This window comes from Phyllostomus hastatus, unplaced genomic scaffold (assembly GCF_019186645.2).
Source record: "Phyllostomus hastatus isolate PE091 unplaced genomic scaffold, TTU_PhHast_1.1 phas_contig_196, whole genome shotgun sequence".
Taxonomy (NCBI): domain Eukaryota; kingdom Metazoa; phylum Chordata; class Mammalia; order Chiroptera; family Phyllostomidae; genus Phyllostomus; species Phyllostomus hastatus.
The window spans coordinates 26,453,944-26,471,642 of NW_025333709.1; the positions used below are offsets into that span (position 1 = coordinate 26,453,944).

Here is a 17,699-nt window from a genome sequence, read left to right on the forward strand (position 1 = left end):
ATGAGCAGAATCTCAAATGCCAATAAATAATGTTTGTAACAATTTCTATAGCAACCAAAGTATTCCTGCTGGAACAGAGATGCTTTTGTTTGGTAGGAAGTTGGTTTCCATCAGATCATAGTTTCTCTTCTCCCAGCTGTGTGGCTTTGAGCTGGCATGACTGTAAAATTTTATAATTTACAATGTGTCTTTAGGTGCATTTCCCATGTGATGCTACAACTCCCACACTGCGGAAAAGAAAGCCCTGGATGTGTAAGCTGATTTCCCCAGTTTGAGGAGCTAAATCCAAGAGCATTGGCTCAGAATTGGTTTTCTTCCACTGCAACACGTTGCTTATTCCAAATAAAGTTTGATTCAGATAATTAAACTGCGAGTCTCAGTTTCTCCCCATACAAAGTGTGTAAGCCGATGCATTAGACTAGCTGTGATGCCACATATTCAGTTCTCAAGGAGGAATATGGGCAACGTCAATGCAAACACTGTCACGACATGAGGAGATGTGGCATCAGAGACATGTGCCACTCACTGGGGTGGCTGCCGCCCAGCGCAGCTGTTGTTTTTGCGCAGGAATGAAACAATACTCCAGAGTCGTCAGATTTTCTGCTTGTTCAAGAGAAGACACAATCTAGACCTTCAAGGAAGCCTTCCTGTGCTTGATCATTGCTAAATTGGCAGAACTGTGACCCTTGTCCAAGATCTCCATGGTGGGGTGTAAGGGCACCTTTATTTCCATAACTCTGATGTACTGTTAAATCAGCATTTTTTGGGGAGGGGGGTATGGAGATTCATTAGGTTCACTGACTTTTCAATTAATGTCTAGGCCAATTCAGTAATAGATTTGGACACATAGAAAATTCCTGAGGAAATAATTGAAATTCATTTATTTATATGGTTTTGGAAAATGATGCAAATAAAAATCTTTTACTTATTTGCACAAATTGCTCATGCACATCTCGGTGCCAGCAAGAAGTGAAGGGTTCTGAATTTAGGACAGGAGGGACTTTGTCATGTCTGATATGTACACTCCACTGTATTGCTTTCAGTCAGAACTGATGGCACATGGAAACAATGTAAGTGGTGATTTAATTCATTAAAGAGAGTTATTTTTTGATCATTGTATAATTGTGAAAGCAACCCTTGCCATTCGAGCTCATGAGGCTTATGACACGTGAATTTGGACTTGTTGGTTATACTGATAGTTAGTGATGATAGTGCTGGTGTGTGTCAGTGACACTTTATAATAATGATATTAATAATTAAAAAGATGCCATTTTACTCAGTGTTTATTATGCATCAGGCTTCATGACAACATTTTTCTATTCATGAAATCACTTAATCCCTACAAATCTCCATGGAATAAGCATTAGTGTGCCTATTTTTCAGATAAGAAAACTCAGATATAAAGAGATTAAGTAAATGGTCCAAGTTATCCAGTTACTAAGAGGCAGATTCAAACCAAGGTGTGGAGAAGAAGCCAGAAGATACTTAATGAGCATGTACTATGTGCCAGGTAATTTCCTAGGTTCTTAGTTCTTGTGAATAAAACTAAGTCCCTGCTTCATGGGCTTATATTTTATGTGTGGAGCTTGACAGTAAACCAATAAATATATACAATGTAATGTCCAGCAATACTAGGTACTTTAAGGGACAGAAATGGGTCAGAGGATAGATGGCTTATTTCCCATAGGATGTTGAGGGAAGTTATGTCAGAGGGTGACACCCAGGCAGAGACATTAGCACGAAGTGGGGGGCTGGGCAATGTGAATTTCAGGGACTGTCCCTGTGACGGTTCCTTCGTGTACCACCACAACTCATTTCTAGAATCATATGCCCCTCTGGGGGTTGCATTTAAGAGGGATGTGTGGTGTATCTTCCCACAGCAAGAGCAAGGACCTAGAGGAAGTAGACCCAGGTTAAAACTCTGGTTCTGCTCCTTTTCCCTCTGAGCTATCTGGACACCTTAAGTTTATTTTCAAGCTTCAGTTTCCTCACGTGTGGAATTTTCATAATAAGCTTCATCTCTTATGATCAATGGAAATTGGACACGTAACATCCCCTTTGTAGTTCCTAAAACTACATATAAATATATAAATATGCAAGAGTCATACAATGAATAATAGTTATTATAGTTATTTTAATAATCTGTGCCTTACAGAGGGACATGGAGAAGTTCCCAGGGTGTTTTGTTTTGTCTTGTGTGTGGTTGAAGTGTAGGGAGGGGATATGGTGTAGATTGTTATTTGCCTTCAGAGCTGAGTAGGGAGTAGTGTTAGAATGGAAGCAGATCCAGGAAAGAGACTCAGAGAGGGACCTCCTGTGGATAAAGTGGGTTTTGAATCATGTTAGTTAAGAGCAAGAATGGAGATCAAGAGGTGATTTGAGAGCAAGATGGACGGGAGGTTTTTATTTTAGTTCAACATTAAGAAGCATTCCATAATATATATGGATGTACCCCCAAAACAGTAATTATATGCTGGGGACAGGCCCCTTGTAGTGCAGGTTTCTCCACTAGGTGAGTGTTCTAGGAAACCGTCTGTATCAGTGTACCAGCTGGCATTGTTGTGAGAGGCTGTGTTTGGCTTCAGTAAATTTTTTTGAAGACTCTTTGAAGGTGTTTGTCCATTTTATGATGGACAATTTACAAGTGTACCTGCCCACACCACACTGAGTGTTCCGTAGTTTTTGACCCAAAACAGCATGACCCCCAAGCCCCACCGTTCCTGTTTACTTGATCTCACCTTGAGCAACTTTCTTTTTTGTTTCTCTGGATGAAAATAGTCCTTGCATGGAAACGTTTTGAAAATGTGGAAAAGCTGAAACAAAACACAGCAGAAGCACTAAGAGGCATCAAAAACCTTTAAAAACTGTGTTAAGCAGTGAGAAAAAGTTCTTGATAGGTGTATTGCATCACATGGAGAGTGCTTTTTGAAGTTTAAACATATAAAAATAAATACACAATTTTTATAAATAAATTCTGTTCTTTTGGATCCCCCCTTGTATATATAGCAAAAAATGAAAAAGGATCTATGGACATGGACAATAGTGTGGTGATTGCTGGGGGCAGGGGGATATAAGGGGATTACATGGTAAAGGAAAAATATATAATAAAGATTAAATTTTAAAAAATTACTTTAAACATTTTTTTAATTTAAGACCTGAATCCCTAAAGTTGCCTGGAGGCCTCTAGTGTCTTGCTGATTGAGGGGCACACTGCGATAAGACCAGGGGGCCTATTTCAGGAGGCCTTTTCAACCTCGGCCAGGCTGGGCAGGCAAAGGGTCAAGTGGAAATAACCCACTGTCCTTGCTCTAGCCTGGGGAGCTGGGTCCGCTCCAGGCTGATCCTCTGATGAGGTGGGGTAGGGTCTAGTTCTTGTCCTGAGTTCCATTGGGTGTAGGGACTCCAAAATTGTCCCAAGATGACTAAGTGACTAAAGCACTTGCTCTGCACAGGGACTAGTACAGGCTATGGACATATGTTGGCTATTTAGTAACCTCTCAGTCTCATTCCCAGCAATTTCCATCTCTTGCCTGCAGGTCTACATTTGCTGCAGGTTGTTGTGAGGCCTCAGGGCACCCCCAAGATTCATCCTTTCACAATTTTTTTCTTAAAAATTTAAAAATTACAGGTTGCATTGAATATTATTTTGTATTTGTTTCTGTTGTATGGCATAATGGTTAGATAATTACATGCTTGATAAAGTGTTCCCTCTGATATTTCCAGTATCCAATGGGCACAAAGATTCATCTTTTTAATCAATGGAAAGGAAGAAATGTCTTGACTTCATTAACATCTAGGTCAGTTCTCAACAAGCAGGCTGCAAATCCCAAAGGCTTCTCAGGGCCGTCTCAGATGCCTGCATCCCTCATTACTCTATTCCCATGGTAACCCTCCGGAAGGGAGCAGAGGGACAGCTAACCACTGCGAGGCTATTTTTAGATTTTAAGCAGATGCTTTGCCAAATCTGTTGAAGGAAAGAGAATGAAACAAATGTAGAAGATTTTTTTAAGGTCAAAGACAATATCATTTAAAATTTATATTATAAAGCTGGAAAAGACCTTGTGAGATCATTCAACATACCTCTCTCTACTTTTAAGAAGATCTATTTCCCAGTCACACCAAAAATTGTACAATAAGATTTCTTTAGAATATTTTACTTAATAGCCTATTTTAATAGGTATCCATATTTCCTACCCTGAATATACCCTGTGTTCAATCTCAGTTCTGAGACCAAGGCAACTGGGACAGAGACTGAGATTGCTCAAGATGAGGACCATACAACTCTGAAGACTTAATTCATTTAGACTTTGGTACTAACAGCACTGCCCAGGTTCGTTCCGTGCATGTCTCATGCAACTATCCACTCTGGCTCTGCTTCACTCACCTTTTAGAAATGTAAATCATTCCCATCCTCCTTAAAAACCTTCAGGGATTTCTCGCTGCCCTTGGGTTAAGGGTCCTGGATCTTTAAAGTGGCTGTAAAGTACGACACATATTGATCCTGTCCAGAGTCATTTGGTGCCATTATAATCCTATCGCTTTGCATTTCAGCAAGAGACCTTCTTTGAGAGTCTCGCCATGCCATCTTCCTCCCATCTCAAGATCTTTGCACTTATATACAGTACTTTCCCTCATGCTCTCCATCTAGTTAGTTTCTCAGTTAACTCCTTGTACTTCCAGTCAGAACTCAAATATCAGGAAGACAAGAGAAGGCACTCCTGTAATAGTTTCTCTTAGCATTTTGTGCGTTTTCTAAACAATGCTTAACAGTTTGTAATTCTACATTTATTTATGTAACTTTTTTTAATTACTTCAAACGATGAGCTCTATGTGGTTGGGGCATGATACTGTTTTGTCATCATTATATATCTAGTGCCTAGCACCATATTTGTCACGTAAATTATTCTAATAATTAAACGAATGACTAGCAGTTATTTTAAGGGGACATGACCTCAGATTCGCCATCAAGCCAAGCTGCCAATGTGATTGCAGTGGGGCTCCTCAAAATGTAATGCGCTCCAGATTTCCCAGAACACTGGTTAAAATGCACATCTGAACCAGTAGCTTTGGGATGAGGCCTATGATTCTGGATTTCCAGCTAGTATGTTACTGGTTCTAACAGGGGTGTCAAACTAATTTTCACCGGGGTTTCATCAGCCTCAAGGTTGCCTTCAAAGGGCTGAATGTAATTTCAATTCCTTAACAGTTAAGGAGCAATTACATCTACACAGTCCTAAAATTACATTCGGCCCTTTGAGGGTGACTTCAAGGCTGATGTGGCCCCCGGTGAAAATGAGGTTGACACCTCTTCTCTAGAACTTGGTTTCCCATTAGAATCAGCGTAAGAGCTTTAAACAAATTCCCTCTAAGGCTCCACCTCTAGTGATTCTGACTTAGCTGGTGTGTGCCTGGGGCTTTGTAAAAGCTCCCCGTTATTCTAATAATCTAACATTCTTGGAGACCCACTGATTCCAGGCAAAGCTCACCCTCAGCAGTAGATAAAGGGATATATTTGTTATCCTTTGCAGTAGACAGCATCCAATGTGACCATCTGACAGGGGTTTATCTTAATACTAGTTTTTAAGTGCATGACTCTTGAGACGCACAGAAAAGCAGTACCTGGCATTGCTGTGTGAGTCGAGAGAATCCCATGTGAGTTGCTTAATGTGGCAACAGAGAGGTTCGATCTTCAACTCCCCCACTTGTACACATGGGGCAAATGCATTTCTTATCAAATATTTTTAACAGTACATGTAGCTATTGAAAAAAGTAGAACATTTTGGTAGGACTACATGCAGTTAAATGTAGTCTTTACAGCCAGAAGAACAGTGAATAGTTGGTCCAATATAGTTGGTCTCACTATAGCTGGTGAGAGAACTTTGGGGCTCTTCTAAAAGCTGCAACATTTGTAGCCAGTGCCCTGGTTCCAGACTGGCCCGTAATCATGAACATGAAGAGGAGCTATAGGCTCTTGGGCATTTGGTTGCTTCCTCTGAAGATCAATGCTTCTTAATCTAAAGCACAGTAACAATCCCCTTTCCTTCACATTTATTACCCTGCTTCTTTCCACTGACTTATTTGTGTGTGTTTACTCTTAGAAATTTCTTGATGTGGAGTGTAATATTTCTGTACTTGGCAGAGCACTGTTGGAAACCGCATAGTCATTGTTTTCATATTCTTGCTTACTTTATCTTCTGGGCAAAGCTGTTAAGTAGCTGTTACTGATATCACATTGTACAGATTAAAAGACTAAGGCTTATTAGTTTATTGGCATCAAAAAGACACACAGATGGCCAGTGGCAGAGCCCAAGCATATCAGATGCTGTTTCTACCCCAGGGTTAATGTATTAGCAGCTATAGGGCAAATCCAGCCTTCAATCTATAGGTCCACATGGTCTCAAGTTTTAATGAGGTGCCAAAATTTAGAGAGCAGCACGTTTTCTGTAACAATCCATATTTCAAGCTTCCGTTTAAAATAAGCATGTCTGACAACACTGAGCAACATGCCTTCAAGCCTGAAGCGTGCCTGGAGCTAAGAAAGGGTTTTCTCTCTCGTATGACACTCTGCCTGCCTCTCACTAATATCTCTCTCAGTCCCGACCTGTCGAGAATTTATGAGTCCTGCTTGGCCCTGCTAAGTTGGTTTCAATTTAGCATTTAAACACTATTGAGGGAAGGAATGATTCCTACAACTCGAACAAACTTTGCATCACAAAAGAAAACTGCCCTCTCTTTCCGTGAGGTGAAGAATATGACATTGCCATTTTCGAGATTTGGGATCTTTTCAGGACGACCTGCACGTATGCATCTGGCAGAGTTCTCCGATTTCTGTGAACACAAAGTGGTGGAGTTAGTAACCCTACTTTCTGATTACAGTTGTAGCTGGTTGGAGTGGGTAATTGTGTGGTTGTGTTTCAACAACTGTGGCTCTGTGGAGTCCCACGTGTCCCTTGTATCTTGGTATGGCTACACTGTGTTCAGTCTCCTGCAAGTAGAACTATAATAAGGGGGGAGTGGTCTTTCCTGATACCAGAACAGACCCCGTGTGGTGTGAGCAGTGTTAGGTGGCTCTCCCAGGAATGCAGTCACTGCTTTCTGATGTAGCAGGAAATGCAGAAAAAAAATGATTCTCCCCTAGGGCTTCTGTAGCTTTGTTTGAGAGTTGCCTCCACTGTTTTCAGGCCTGGCTTTGACCCACCGCCCCCTTTGCTGCTGGTCTCCATGCTTTCCCAGAGTCACTCAGTCTTGCATTCTCTGTAGCAGAGCCCCTGGCTGCACAGCAGAGCCCTGTGCCTCAACAGAGCTCATGCTCACATGTTGTGCTACTTAAACCTCAGAACAATCCTGGGACACAGGTCTCGTTATTCCCAGGAAATTGTGGCTCAAAAGACTCTGAAATTTGGTAAATTGACAAGTAAAAGAATTTTTTCATGGTTAACCATTGCCTTGACTATTTTGTTCCATATTTCACTTCGGGTTGAAGAGGCAGATATATACCCCTAAGGAAAAACTGTAAGCTGCTAATGTGAGGTGTCAGTAGTGCCTTGTTTTGCCTCCTTAAATTAGGATGTGCACAAACCTTATTTTCAATGCAATGCATCTAAAGTTTGGATACTTATAATTTTTGTTGTTGTTGTGATTGTTTAAGATTCATAGGTTTTTTGTAACACTTTGGCTACTGCCCTTGTGTATCCTGACAGCGCCATATCTCTCAGCCCATGTCAATCAAGATGGGTAATTACTGAAATTACCAGACTTCTAAATGACATGTTTTCGAATCCATTGGGTAAATAAATGCTGCTTTGGGTATAAAAAATTTTTTTAAAAGAGGCAAATATAGTGAGTGAACAATGTGTCCAAGACAGGAGAAAAATAATTGTACTCTTCCTTATTTCGACACATGGCATGCCAAGTGACACATCAGCAGTTTGAAGATATGCCACTACTGGGTGTACCACTGTGAACAGAAAGAATGCTGTCAATTAAATTATGTCCTTTAAATTATGTTGATTGCTATCCCTCTGTTGATGACATGTTCTAACTTAAATAGTCTCATCTGAGAAGTGACAAGTACAGTACTCGTTAAACTTTTGTGGCATGCCTTTAGTGTGTAAGGCACGTGCTAAAATGTGTTAATTGTCTTAAAATAAACCACAATAAGAAAGTAAATGCAAACATATTCACACTCCAATGTTTTCCCTTCAGCAACCATCCACTGAACTAGAATTTGACCGGGTGGTGATTTATACCACTTGCCTTCGTGTGGTACGGACAACCTTTGAAAGATGTGAACTGGTTAGAAAGATCTTCCAAAACCACCGAGTGAAATTCGAAGAGAAGAACATAGCTCTGAACGGAGACTATGGAAAAGAGCTGGATGAACGCTGCCGCCGGGTGTCCGAAGCTCCTTCCCTCCCTGTGGTGTTCATCGACGGCCACTATCTCGGGGTAAGGAGAATCCTATTTTTATTAAACCCAGCCGGGGTTGGTAGACATCTGTGAGCCAATGGCAAGGTAACTTGTAACATAAGGACCGGACACTTGCTAATCTGGGAGTTCAAACCAAGGGAACAAAGCACTTATTTCCATCCCAAACACCATGTTGCAACAGAGTTCACCCTGCAGAGGCATGGTGAGATAAAATCAGCACGGAATTGCCTTTTTGACCAGGATACATTTTAAAAATGTTCAGTGGACTTGAGTTTTGTGTTACAAAGTTTAACATGTGTTATAAAAACTATTTTTTTTTTGGTACAGGGAATAAAATGGAATATTTGTAAGATATATAATTTATGAATTCTCTTAGCACTCACTTTCCTACCCCATTATCCAGTGCTTAGTTTCCAACCTAACGAACCTAAGATGACAGTCCTGAAGCAAAATCAATAAGGAATGGGGCCTGGAGCCAGAATCTTATCTGCTTGTTTAAGATTATTCTTGATTTTGGTAATGCGGCGTGAGACGCAAATCCAGGCTTACAGTAAGCAGAGAGAACTCCCAGAGCGGCAAGAAAACATGCCTGCTTCATTTCTCTTTGAATAATAAATACCCTTAGCATAATAGCTCCCATTGATCTATGGACATGCTCAATCCGCGAGAAGCCTTGGAGAGGGCTCTAGTGAGTGCACTTTGCAAAGACTGGGAGCAGGGAGCCGAGAGACACCAGTAGTGGAGGGGGGAGGGGCTGACTACAGGATCACTTATCAAAGAACAAAGAGGGACTGTCCAACTGCAGATTTGCTTGGATCTAGTTTTTGTTTTACATTTGGTCTTAACCTTCAGCTTTCAGGAGAGGTTAGAAAAATCCAGAGCAGAAAATACTCATGTTTTGTTACAGGGAACCTCACATTCTTGTCATGTTCTCATAGGGAAACTGTGTTCTGATATACTGGCTGGAGCCATAGTTATAAAAGGCAGCCTGTCATCTTAATGGAAAGATAAACCCAGAGAAGCTGTGATTCATTAGCTATGACGTTATGCAATCTGACTTGCGAGCAGAGATGGGCACAGACTTCATTCTGAAGCAGAGGAATTTTGATTTGAAGTACTGAGCCTCATTTATTATATTTCAACGCAGGCCCTTAGGTCTCAGAGCGCTGTAACAAAGGCAGTGATCATCACGATGAATCATAATGATAACAGAAACCTGTGCTGTTAGCTTTACATGTGCCATCTCGTCCAAGCCTCAGGACTGCCTCAGAAACCGGGTCTGTGGCACACTGGTGCGGAGGGAACACAGCCTTGGAAGCAGACAGCCTTGTTTCGAATTCTCTGCTCTGATGTTTCCATGTCATTCTGGGCAATTTGCAAGTCACTCTGTGCCTCGATTTCCTCACTGATAGAACTCGAATCATACTATGGCTTTTCTCATAGACTAATGGTACAGATTTGATGATATATATGCTTAGTTCCCGTGCCTGGAACAAAGTTATGTTTTCAATAAATATTGATAATTATTATTCTTGTTTTGCAAAAAAAAAAGAACAATAATTCCTTTCTACCAAGTCACACACACGGCCAGTAAGGGGCAGGGCCAGACTCACAGTTAAGTTGGTCCGACTCCCCAAACCCTTGCTGTTTGTTACGTTACCTGAAGGACAGGGATCTTTGACTGTTGCTGATGCGTTCTTAGCACCTACAGCAGGGCTTGGCACAAAGTGCTCAAAAACACATGTTGAATGGATGTGTGCATGATGCTCTTTTGTGTACATATAATCTTTTCCTCTCTCCTAAGGACATCTTCCACAAGGAAATGATCTGATATTACTCATCAACACCAGGGAGCAAACCACTGATAGCAGTTGTGAGCATTTACATTTTAACCCAGAAAAAATTTCTTCTGACAATCTAAGATGTTTCTCATTGTGGACTTTAAGTTTCTGTGAAACTGCACAATGAAACTTAGTGGGTGACTGATTGCTTATACAAGCACAAGGTTGGCCACACCTGTTATACTGCTCGGGACCATGCTTACGTTCTTCTTGCTTCTGAGACAATCCAACAGGCTGAGGTGCCTTTTCTGCTTTCGTCTTTTAGTTTGAAGATTAGAAAGAGAGTGCAACAGAGGAGGTAGGGTGCTGATTTCTCTCAATTGCTTTTGCTCCGTGACCACTTTATTTTCACACATTGTAGCACAGAGGAGGAAGGGCCACATAAGTGCTACCGTTGCTTCTGAAATTTGAAGCTAATGTTTCAGACTCCAAGAGAGAGACCAGAGATAGAGAGGTGTTTTTTGTTTTGTTTTGTTTTGTTTTTCTTCCTCTTTTTCTCCTTATAAAAGGAGAATTACTTCTAAATCTATAGTTCAAATGGAGGTAAACACTGCAGAATAACATAACAAATTCCCCTCCTGCCACAGGAGCCTTTTTACTTAAATTCCAGGGCACAGTTGTAACTGGAAGCCGCTGCTGGCGTCCAGAGCCCTTTTGCTGCAGTATTCATGCATCCGAGATGGAAGGATGCCCTCTGCTGGGTTTTGGCATGTGGAGAAACATAATTTTTATGGAGGAAAAGAGGCTGATGCTGGTAATTTACGTATATCTGTGAGGTGTTAAACAGTCACATGAAACCATCTGACTTAGTTTAAATTCGGATGAGTGAGAAAAATTAAGATGTGTGAAGCATCTGCATAATACAACTTTCATTAAGAAGGGAGGGAGAGAGAGAGAGAGGGCCAGAGAGAGCCAGAGAATGGGTTCGACAGAGACAGACACAGAGGTATCTAGAGCCAACGGCAGGAGGCAACGAGGTGGGGTGCAGGGAGCAGGAGAGCGTTCACAGCTTCCTGGTCTTCCTGCCAGCGCTGCCATCCAGCCCAGAGGCCTGCTGCTGCCAGAGGCGTTCAGTTACCTGCACTGAAGAGAAGATAAGAGTTCAGCGGGCAAGAACAGAGGAATTCACGAAGATGCTGACCTCGTTTTTCCCAGCCAAACTGAAAACCCAACATGAAAGCGATGCAATCGATCATCAAGAGAAAGAAATTACTTTACAAAACACATTTACACTGCCCCAGGAGGCTCCATGGCCTGGGGGTGGGGGGCTGGGGTTTGGTGAGCAAGTTCAGCTTGGAATTTACTTAGGACAGCTGCCCTGTTGCTTTGATACCAGAAGATCTTCTTTAAACAAAAAGATTGTGTTCCAATAGTTCAGACATAAAGTGTCTTAGAAACTGCAGTGAGAAATAGGTCAGAAATAGCATTTGGACTCTGGACCAACCATAGAACTCTGCAGTGGAAATCCACAAAACCCACACTGGAACAGAGCTGTAACACGCATAGAATGAATAAGTGGGGACTTGGGTAGCAGAGTGAAGATTATAAGGGCCATTGATTTAAGCAGTTCTCTCAAACTAGCTGATGTTGTGGTGAGACTGCTGGGTAATTAATTCCATTGTTTAGCATTAAAGTACTGTTTTATTTCACTGAAGAATAAAAGAATCCCTTTTAAGCCCAGCGAGTTTACAGACTGGAAATACAGACTCTCAGCACGTGTCTAGGGACCACTTGCAAGTCTGCATGTGTGCTCACCAAGGAAGCCTCGGCTGCGTCAGGAAGTGGGCAGCCCTGGAAGCTCGGTGTTTCTGCCACGGCTCACTCGCTAAAGGGATGATTTGTTCCCTGTGCTTCTTTCAATTCCTAGGGAAAGTCTGGAGAGAGAGTACCCTTGGTTACTGCAGTCACACAGGAAAACTGAGAGAAAATGGAAATGAACTTTCTCATTTCCTAGCTTCTTCAGTACAGGAAGACATTTGGAAAGATTGGACTGGTTCCTAAATGAGCCAAACCACAATATCGACCAGATATCTTGTTTTCGTCCATGTTGTTTTGTTTCATTCAGCTTTACTTAGATATAATCACATATAAATTTAAAGTACATAATTTTATTAGTGGTTTTGACAAATGCGTAAACCCAGGAACCTACCAACACATTCGAGACTCTGTGCGTTCTCATAAGCCCTCTCCGACTCCTCGTGCGGTTCAGCAATCGATCCCGTCCTCCTGCCCGAGTGTCCTGGTAGCTGCCGATGTTTCCGTCAACATAGTTTTCTATTCTTCCAGTGTCTTTTCCTGGTTCAGCATCAGGGAAGCGATGAGCTCATCCAGTGAATCTGGAAGTAAGCGGCCCTCTGCAACTCAAGTTCCCGTGCCCTTCAGACTTCACTGCAGATCCTTGCATCAGTTTGAAATTGGCTTCGTTTGGTTTGGAGGGCTTCTTACTGTCATGGTGTGGGTAGGCTGGAGGTGGATTCTCTCAGCTTTTTTTTTTTTATGTCTGAAAAGTTATGTGACCTTTTCTAAAGAGGTATTTTTGCTGGATATAGAATTCTAGGTTGAAAAGGTTTTTGTTCTTTCATTGCTTCAAAGAAGTCATTCCTCGCCTTCCTCTTTGCATTACTTCTAGTGAAACTGTCTGCTGGCATTCTTAAGTTTGTGCTTTCCTTACATCCGAAGGAGAAAATGTATCTTTGCTCCTTCTCTGGCTGCTTTTTCTTAGTCACTAGATTGGAGAAACTTGACGATGATGTGCCTCGATATGTGTTTTTATGTTTCCTTTGCTTGGGCTTCATTGAGACTCTTGGATCCACAGGCCCATGGTTTTTATCAAATTGGAAAATATTCAGCCATTATTTTTTGAAACATCATTTTTATCCTTTCCCTTCTTTCTCTTCTTTTGTCAGAGGTTCCAATTACATGCATATTAGGCTGTCTGAAGTTATTCTGCAGGTTACTTCATTTTATTTTGGATAGTTTCCATTGTTATACAGGATGGGGCAAAAGTCAGTTTATAGTTCTGAGCACATGAAACACAGACTATATTTTTGCATTATTATTTATTAATTATTGTATTATTTTCCATAGAAACAACTGTAAACTTACCTTAGTCCCACCTTATATCTTCTAGGTCCCTGATATTTTCTTATGTAACATCTGATCTTTAGACATTTAATTAAAAATATCTCCCATGTTTCTATTTAACATGCTCAATATTTTTTCTAGCTTTTTGAACATATGGGATGTAGATATAATAACTGTGTTAACCTCTTTGTCTGACAATTCTAGTATCAGTGTCGGTTCTGGATTGGTTTCAATTGATTGATTTTCTCTTAATTATAAATCACAGTTTCTTGTTTCTTTACCTGCCTGGCAATTTTTTTAATTGAATTCCAAATGTTGTGAATATGCCTTGTTGGGTAAAAATATCCCTTGTTGGAATATTTTTGTATCCCTATCAATAAATATTCTTATGGTTTTTGCTGCGATGCAGTGAAGTCACTCTGGGACAGTTTGACCTTCAAATATTGTCTTTAAAATTGTCCAGGCAGGGCCAGGGTAGTGTTCAGTGTAAAGATAATTATCCCTCAGTATGGAGGTGTGGTCCTGTGGGTACTTCCCCAAAGCCCGGTGAATCATGTTCTCCACTCTGGCTGGTAGAAACAGACACTGTTCTGTGCCCCGTTCCCAAATACTGTCCCTTTTCATCCTTTGTGGTGGTTCTTTTGCTGATCTTGAGTAGTTCCCTGAAATATCCTTATTCATCAGTCTCTGCTGAACACTGCACTGGGCCCTCTGCCCATCTCCAGGGTCTTCTGTGACAGTCCTTACTCTCTGGTACGCTGCCCTGCAAGCACCAGTCTCTCCGTTTCCTTGACTCTCAGGCCTGTCTCCTCAGCTCAGAGTGCACCAGGCTCTGCTTGCATTTCCCCCTCCTCCACACGGCTTGGTCAGGTGGTTATGACAGAAAGCTTAGGAAACCATAGATCCCACCTTTATTTCCTGCCACTCAGAGATCGTAGCTCATTGTTCCCTAAAGTCCAAATGCATGAAAAAATACAATAAAAATTGTTCATCAAAATAAGTCATCTGTTAGTCTACTTCCAGGTAATGTAACAAAATACAATGAAATTTTCAGGCTGTTTCTCTGTACAATAATGTAATGAATTACATTATTTTTTGAATAACAATTTTTTTCCACACAAAAAGATCTAAAAAAAACCCCAAACAAATCCCAAAGCATTAAAAATAAGGGTTTTATTATTTTTTTCACATAAAAACTACTGTACAGAAAGATGCTCCAGGCAGAATATCAAGTTCTGTGAACCACCCAGGACTACTTCTCTTTTCTAGCTCTGCCTGTCTTAACACGTGCCTTCTATTTCCAAGGACTCCTGCTGGGTTGGGATGGTTGCTGAGACTCTTGACTTCATGCCCACTTCACACGCAGGAAGGGAGCGAAAAGCAAAGAAGAAAAGAGAAGTGCATCCTACCTACAGGAGCTCCCTTTTAAAGAGCACTTTCAGAAATCCTGCCCAACTTCCACTTGCATTTTTAAAAATATTTTATTTGTTTATTTTTTGAGAGGGGAAAGGAGGAAGAAAGAGAAGGAGAGAAACATCAATATGTGGTTGCCTTTCACCTCCCCCCAACTGGGGACCTGGCCCACAACCCAGGCATGTGCCCTGACTGGGAATCCAACCGGTGACCCTTTGGGGCACAGGCTGACACTCAATCCACTGAGCCACACCAGCCAGGGCTCACTTGAATTTTATTGTTTACTTTTAATCACAAAATAGGCTGGGGATACTGACCTTGATATGTTGAAAAAAATCAGGTTTTTCTTAGAAAAGAAGGGGTATCGTGGATATTGAGAAGGTACTCAGTCACTTTTGATATTTTAGCATTTAAATATGAAGTCTAAGAATTTTGATCTTTATCTTCCCTTCCTTTTTCTTCGGAAGTCATCTTCATCCCTTTTTGGTCATTTCCCGACGATTAGTAACTTCATCAGAGCTCTGGATGGGGGAAGAATCCCCTGAACATTCCAATTTAACCCTGTGGTCTTGTATGTTATCTGCAGTAGACAACACATGTGTTTTATCTTCAGGCCTCTTTGTTCAAAGTCGTGACATTTTGTTTCCTGGCCTGCGCAGTTTACTCTAGGAAGTGCAGGGGTGGGGAAGTTTGCACCTGAAGCCTCAAGTCAGGCTCTTGGAATTTAAATGAAGCAATAACGTTCTTGTACGGTTGCTTCTTTGTCCTTTTTCCTGAATAATTAAGGATCATTTTTAATAGCAACAGCGATGACAATGACAGTGAAAGCTAACTTGAATGCTAAGCGTTTTACTCGTATTATCTCTTTTACATTTTAAAATAATACTGTGAATAGTGAGTACTATTATCATCTCTCCCACTCCAAATTTTGCACATGAAGACAAGTAAGCCTTAGTTCGGAAACTGTTTAAGTACCTTTAGATCATAAATGGCATAGCCAGAATAAACATTTAGGTGTATCTGATTCTAGAGCTTGAACTATTTTAAAATTGAGGTTATTAAATTCCCTAACCCTAATATCTAATATCTTTCTGTCGTTGGTGGAAATGAACCTCTTCAATGGGATCATGAGGAAAACACTCCAAGGACCCACACAGGGGAGATTGTAGTGTGGCATGGTTTATTCCTGTGGAAACAGAAGCTACCCCTTGGGTTTCCTATGTCCCATCTCTCTCTGTCCTGACATAAAAAACTCCAACTGTTTCTTCAACAGGGCCAAAACAAAAGCCAGTGTCCAGAGTTTTTGCTTCATATTAAAGCTTAGTCTTTTGGAGCCTACAGGTGTCTGATAAGCGGTTTCAGTTTCCATCCAGGTAGCGTAGCTTGTTCCTGGCTGCTCCAGTGGCAGAGTCTGCATGGTTGCCGGCTACCTGGCTACTAAGTCCACATGACTATGGAGACAGAATACCTTAGTGTGCAGGGGGGTGCAGGGCATGAGCGAGAGAGAGAGAGAAAGAGAAAGCTTAGTCTGTGGGGAGCTCATGCCATCTTCTGCGGGCACCAGTGGCTGCTAGGCCCACGTGGTCACATGCTCCTGGGAGAGTGACAGTGCTGGAACCAATAGACAAGTGCATCACTGGTTGGGCAAGAGAAAGTTTCTTTGTTCCCCTGGGATTACATTGCTTAGGCATCAGACAGACCAGGTATTTTTTCAAAAGAACCAATCAACTTCCCAAGCTTTTGTGGGCTTTGGAGGGATTACACTCTGACCAATCCCTTCCTTCCCCTGGCCAGACTGACAGGCCTCTTTGGTCCAGCACCTTCCCCTGCACCATTTTGACTTCTGTTGTTCCCGTGAAAGGTTACCAATGGCAACCTTTCTATTTTACTCTTTAGCAGCATATTCACATCCTGATTTACTTTATCACTTGAAACCACCTCACATTCAAGATCTTGAACTTTGAAATGTCCTGCTCTGGCCACAGTTTTCTGCCCTTTAGTCTCTCCCCTTTGCCTCTCTATTAAAGGTACTACGTCATCATTAGTATCCTTTATTCTATCCCCCTTTTCATTTCTCTCAGCTTTTAGTCACAATTTTTGTTTTATTTGGTTCTCTACCTTATTGTAGTCAGGAATAAAATAACATCAACTTTGTTATCACTTGCTGGAGAAGCTCTCTTGAATTTCTGAGGCTGTTAGTTCCCAGTCCTTTGTAACTCCCCGCATCTGTTATTTCTTCTTTTGCTCCTGTATACCTAGGGCATTATTGCAAAAAATCACAAAAATCATAACAAAGAAGTCTACAACAAAGTTGTAATATTAAGGTCCACTATCTAATACTCCTGTTAGTATCGTGTTGGTTTTCTATTGTGAGCTACATGACCAGAGCTCTTTATTTTTCTAATGTCCCCAACAGAAGTCCCGTTGTTACCTCCTGCTCCCTCTCTTTCATAGTCATTACTATTTTTCTTTTTTTCCAGGCTTCAAATCTATTTACAGCTCCTATTTTGTAGTATACTTTGTTTTTTTTTTTGCAGATATTTTACCTCAGTATTTGTAAAAGAACACCATAGAATGATTCCTCATTATTAGTTTCTTATGCCAGTTCTCCAGCTTTGACTAATGGCTCCCCAATTCCCCTAGTCACTCAGACTCAAAATCTCAGTTTACTTCGACTCCATCTTTCTCTTCCTCATACGTAGTTGCTAGCCAAAACTTACATTGTTTCCTATGGAATCTCTCATTTTGGGAGTTCCTCCTAGAAGGTAACAGTAGCAAAACAATGTGGAAACAGATATCTGGATGTGAGAGTAAGTTTTTTTTTGTCTTGCTGGTATGTATGTTAGACAAGTTATTTAATCTCTCCAAGATCAAGATAATAAAATACCCTTATGACTATTTTGTAATGAAAAAAGATTAAGCATAAAAACT

At 41.2% G+C, this 17,699-nt stretch overlaps 1 protein-coding gene across 1 annotated transcript in view; it reads left to right on the forward strand.

Annotated features, from left to right (window-relative positions):
- GRXCR1 (glutaredoxin and cysteine rich domain containing 1) overlaps positions 1-17,699 on the forward strand; it is a 100,815-nt gene that overhangs the window by 48,096 nt on the left and 35,020 nt on the right. The window contains exon 2 of the mRNA XM_045834700.1: positions 8,206-8,448. Within this exon, the coding sequence (XP_045690656.1) occupies positions 8,206-8,448 (243 nt within the window). The remainder of the gene's footprint in view (positions 1-8,205; positions 8,449-17,699) is intronic.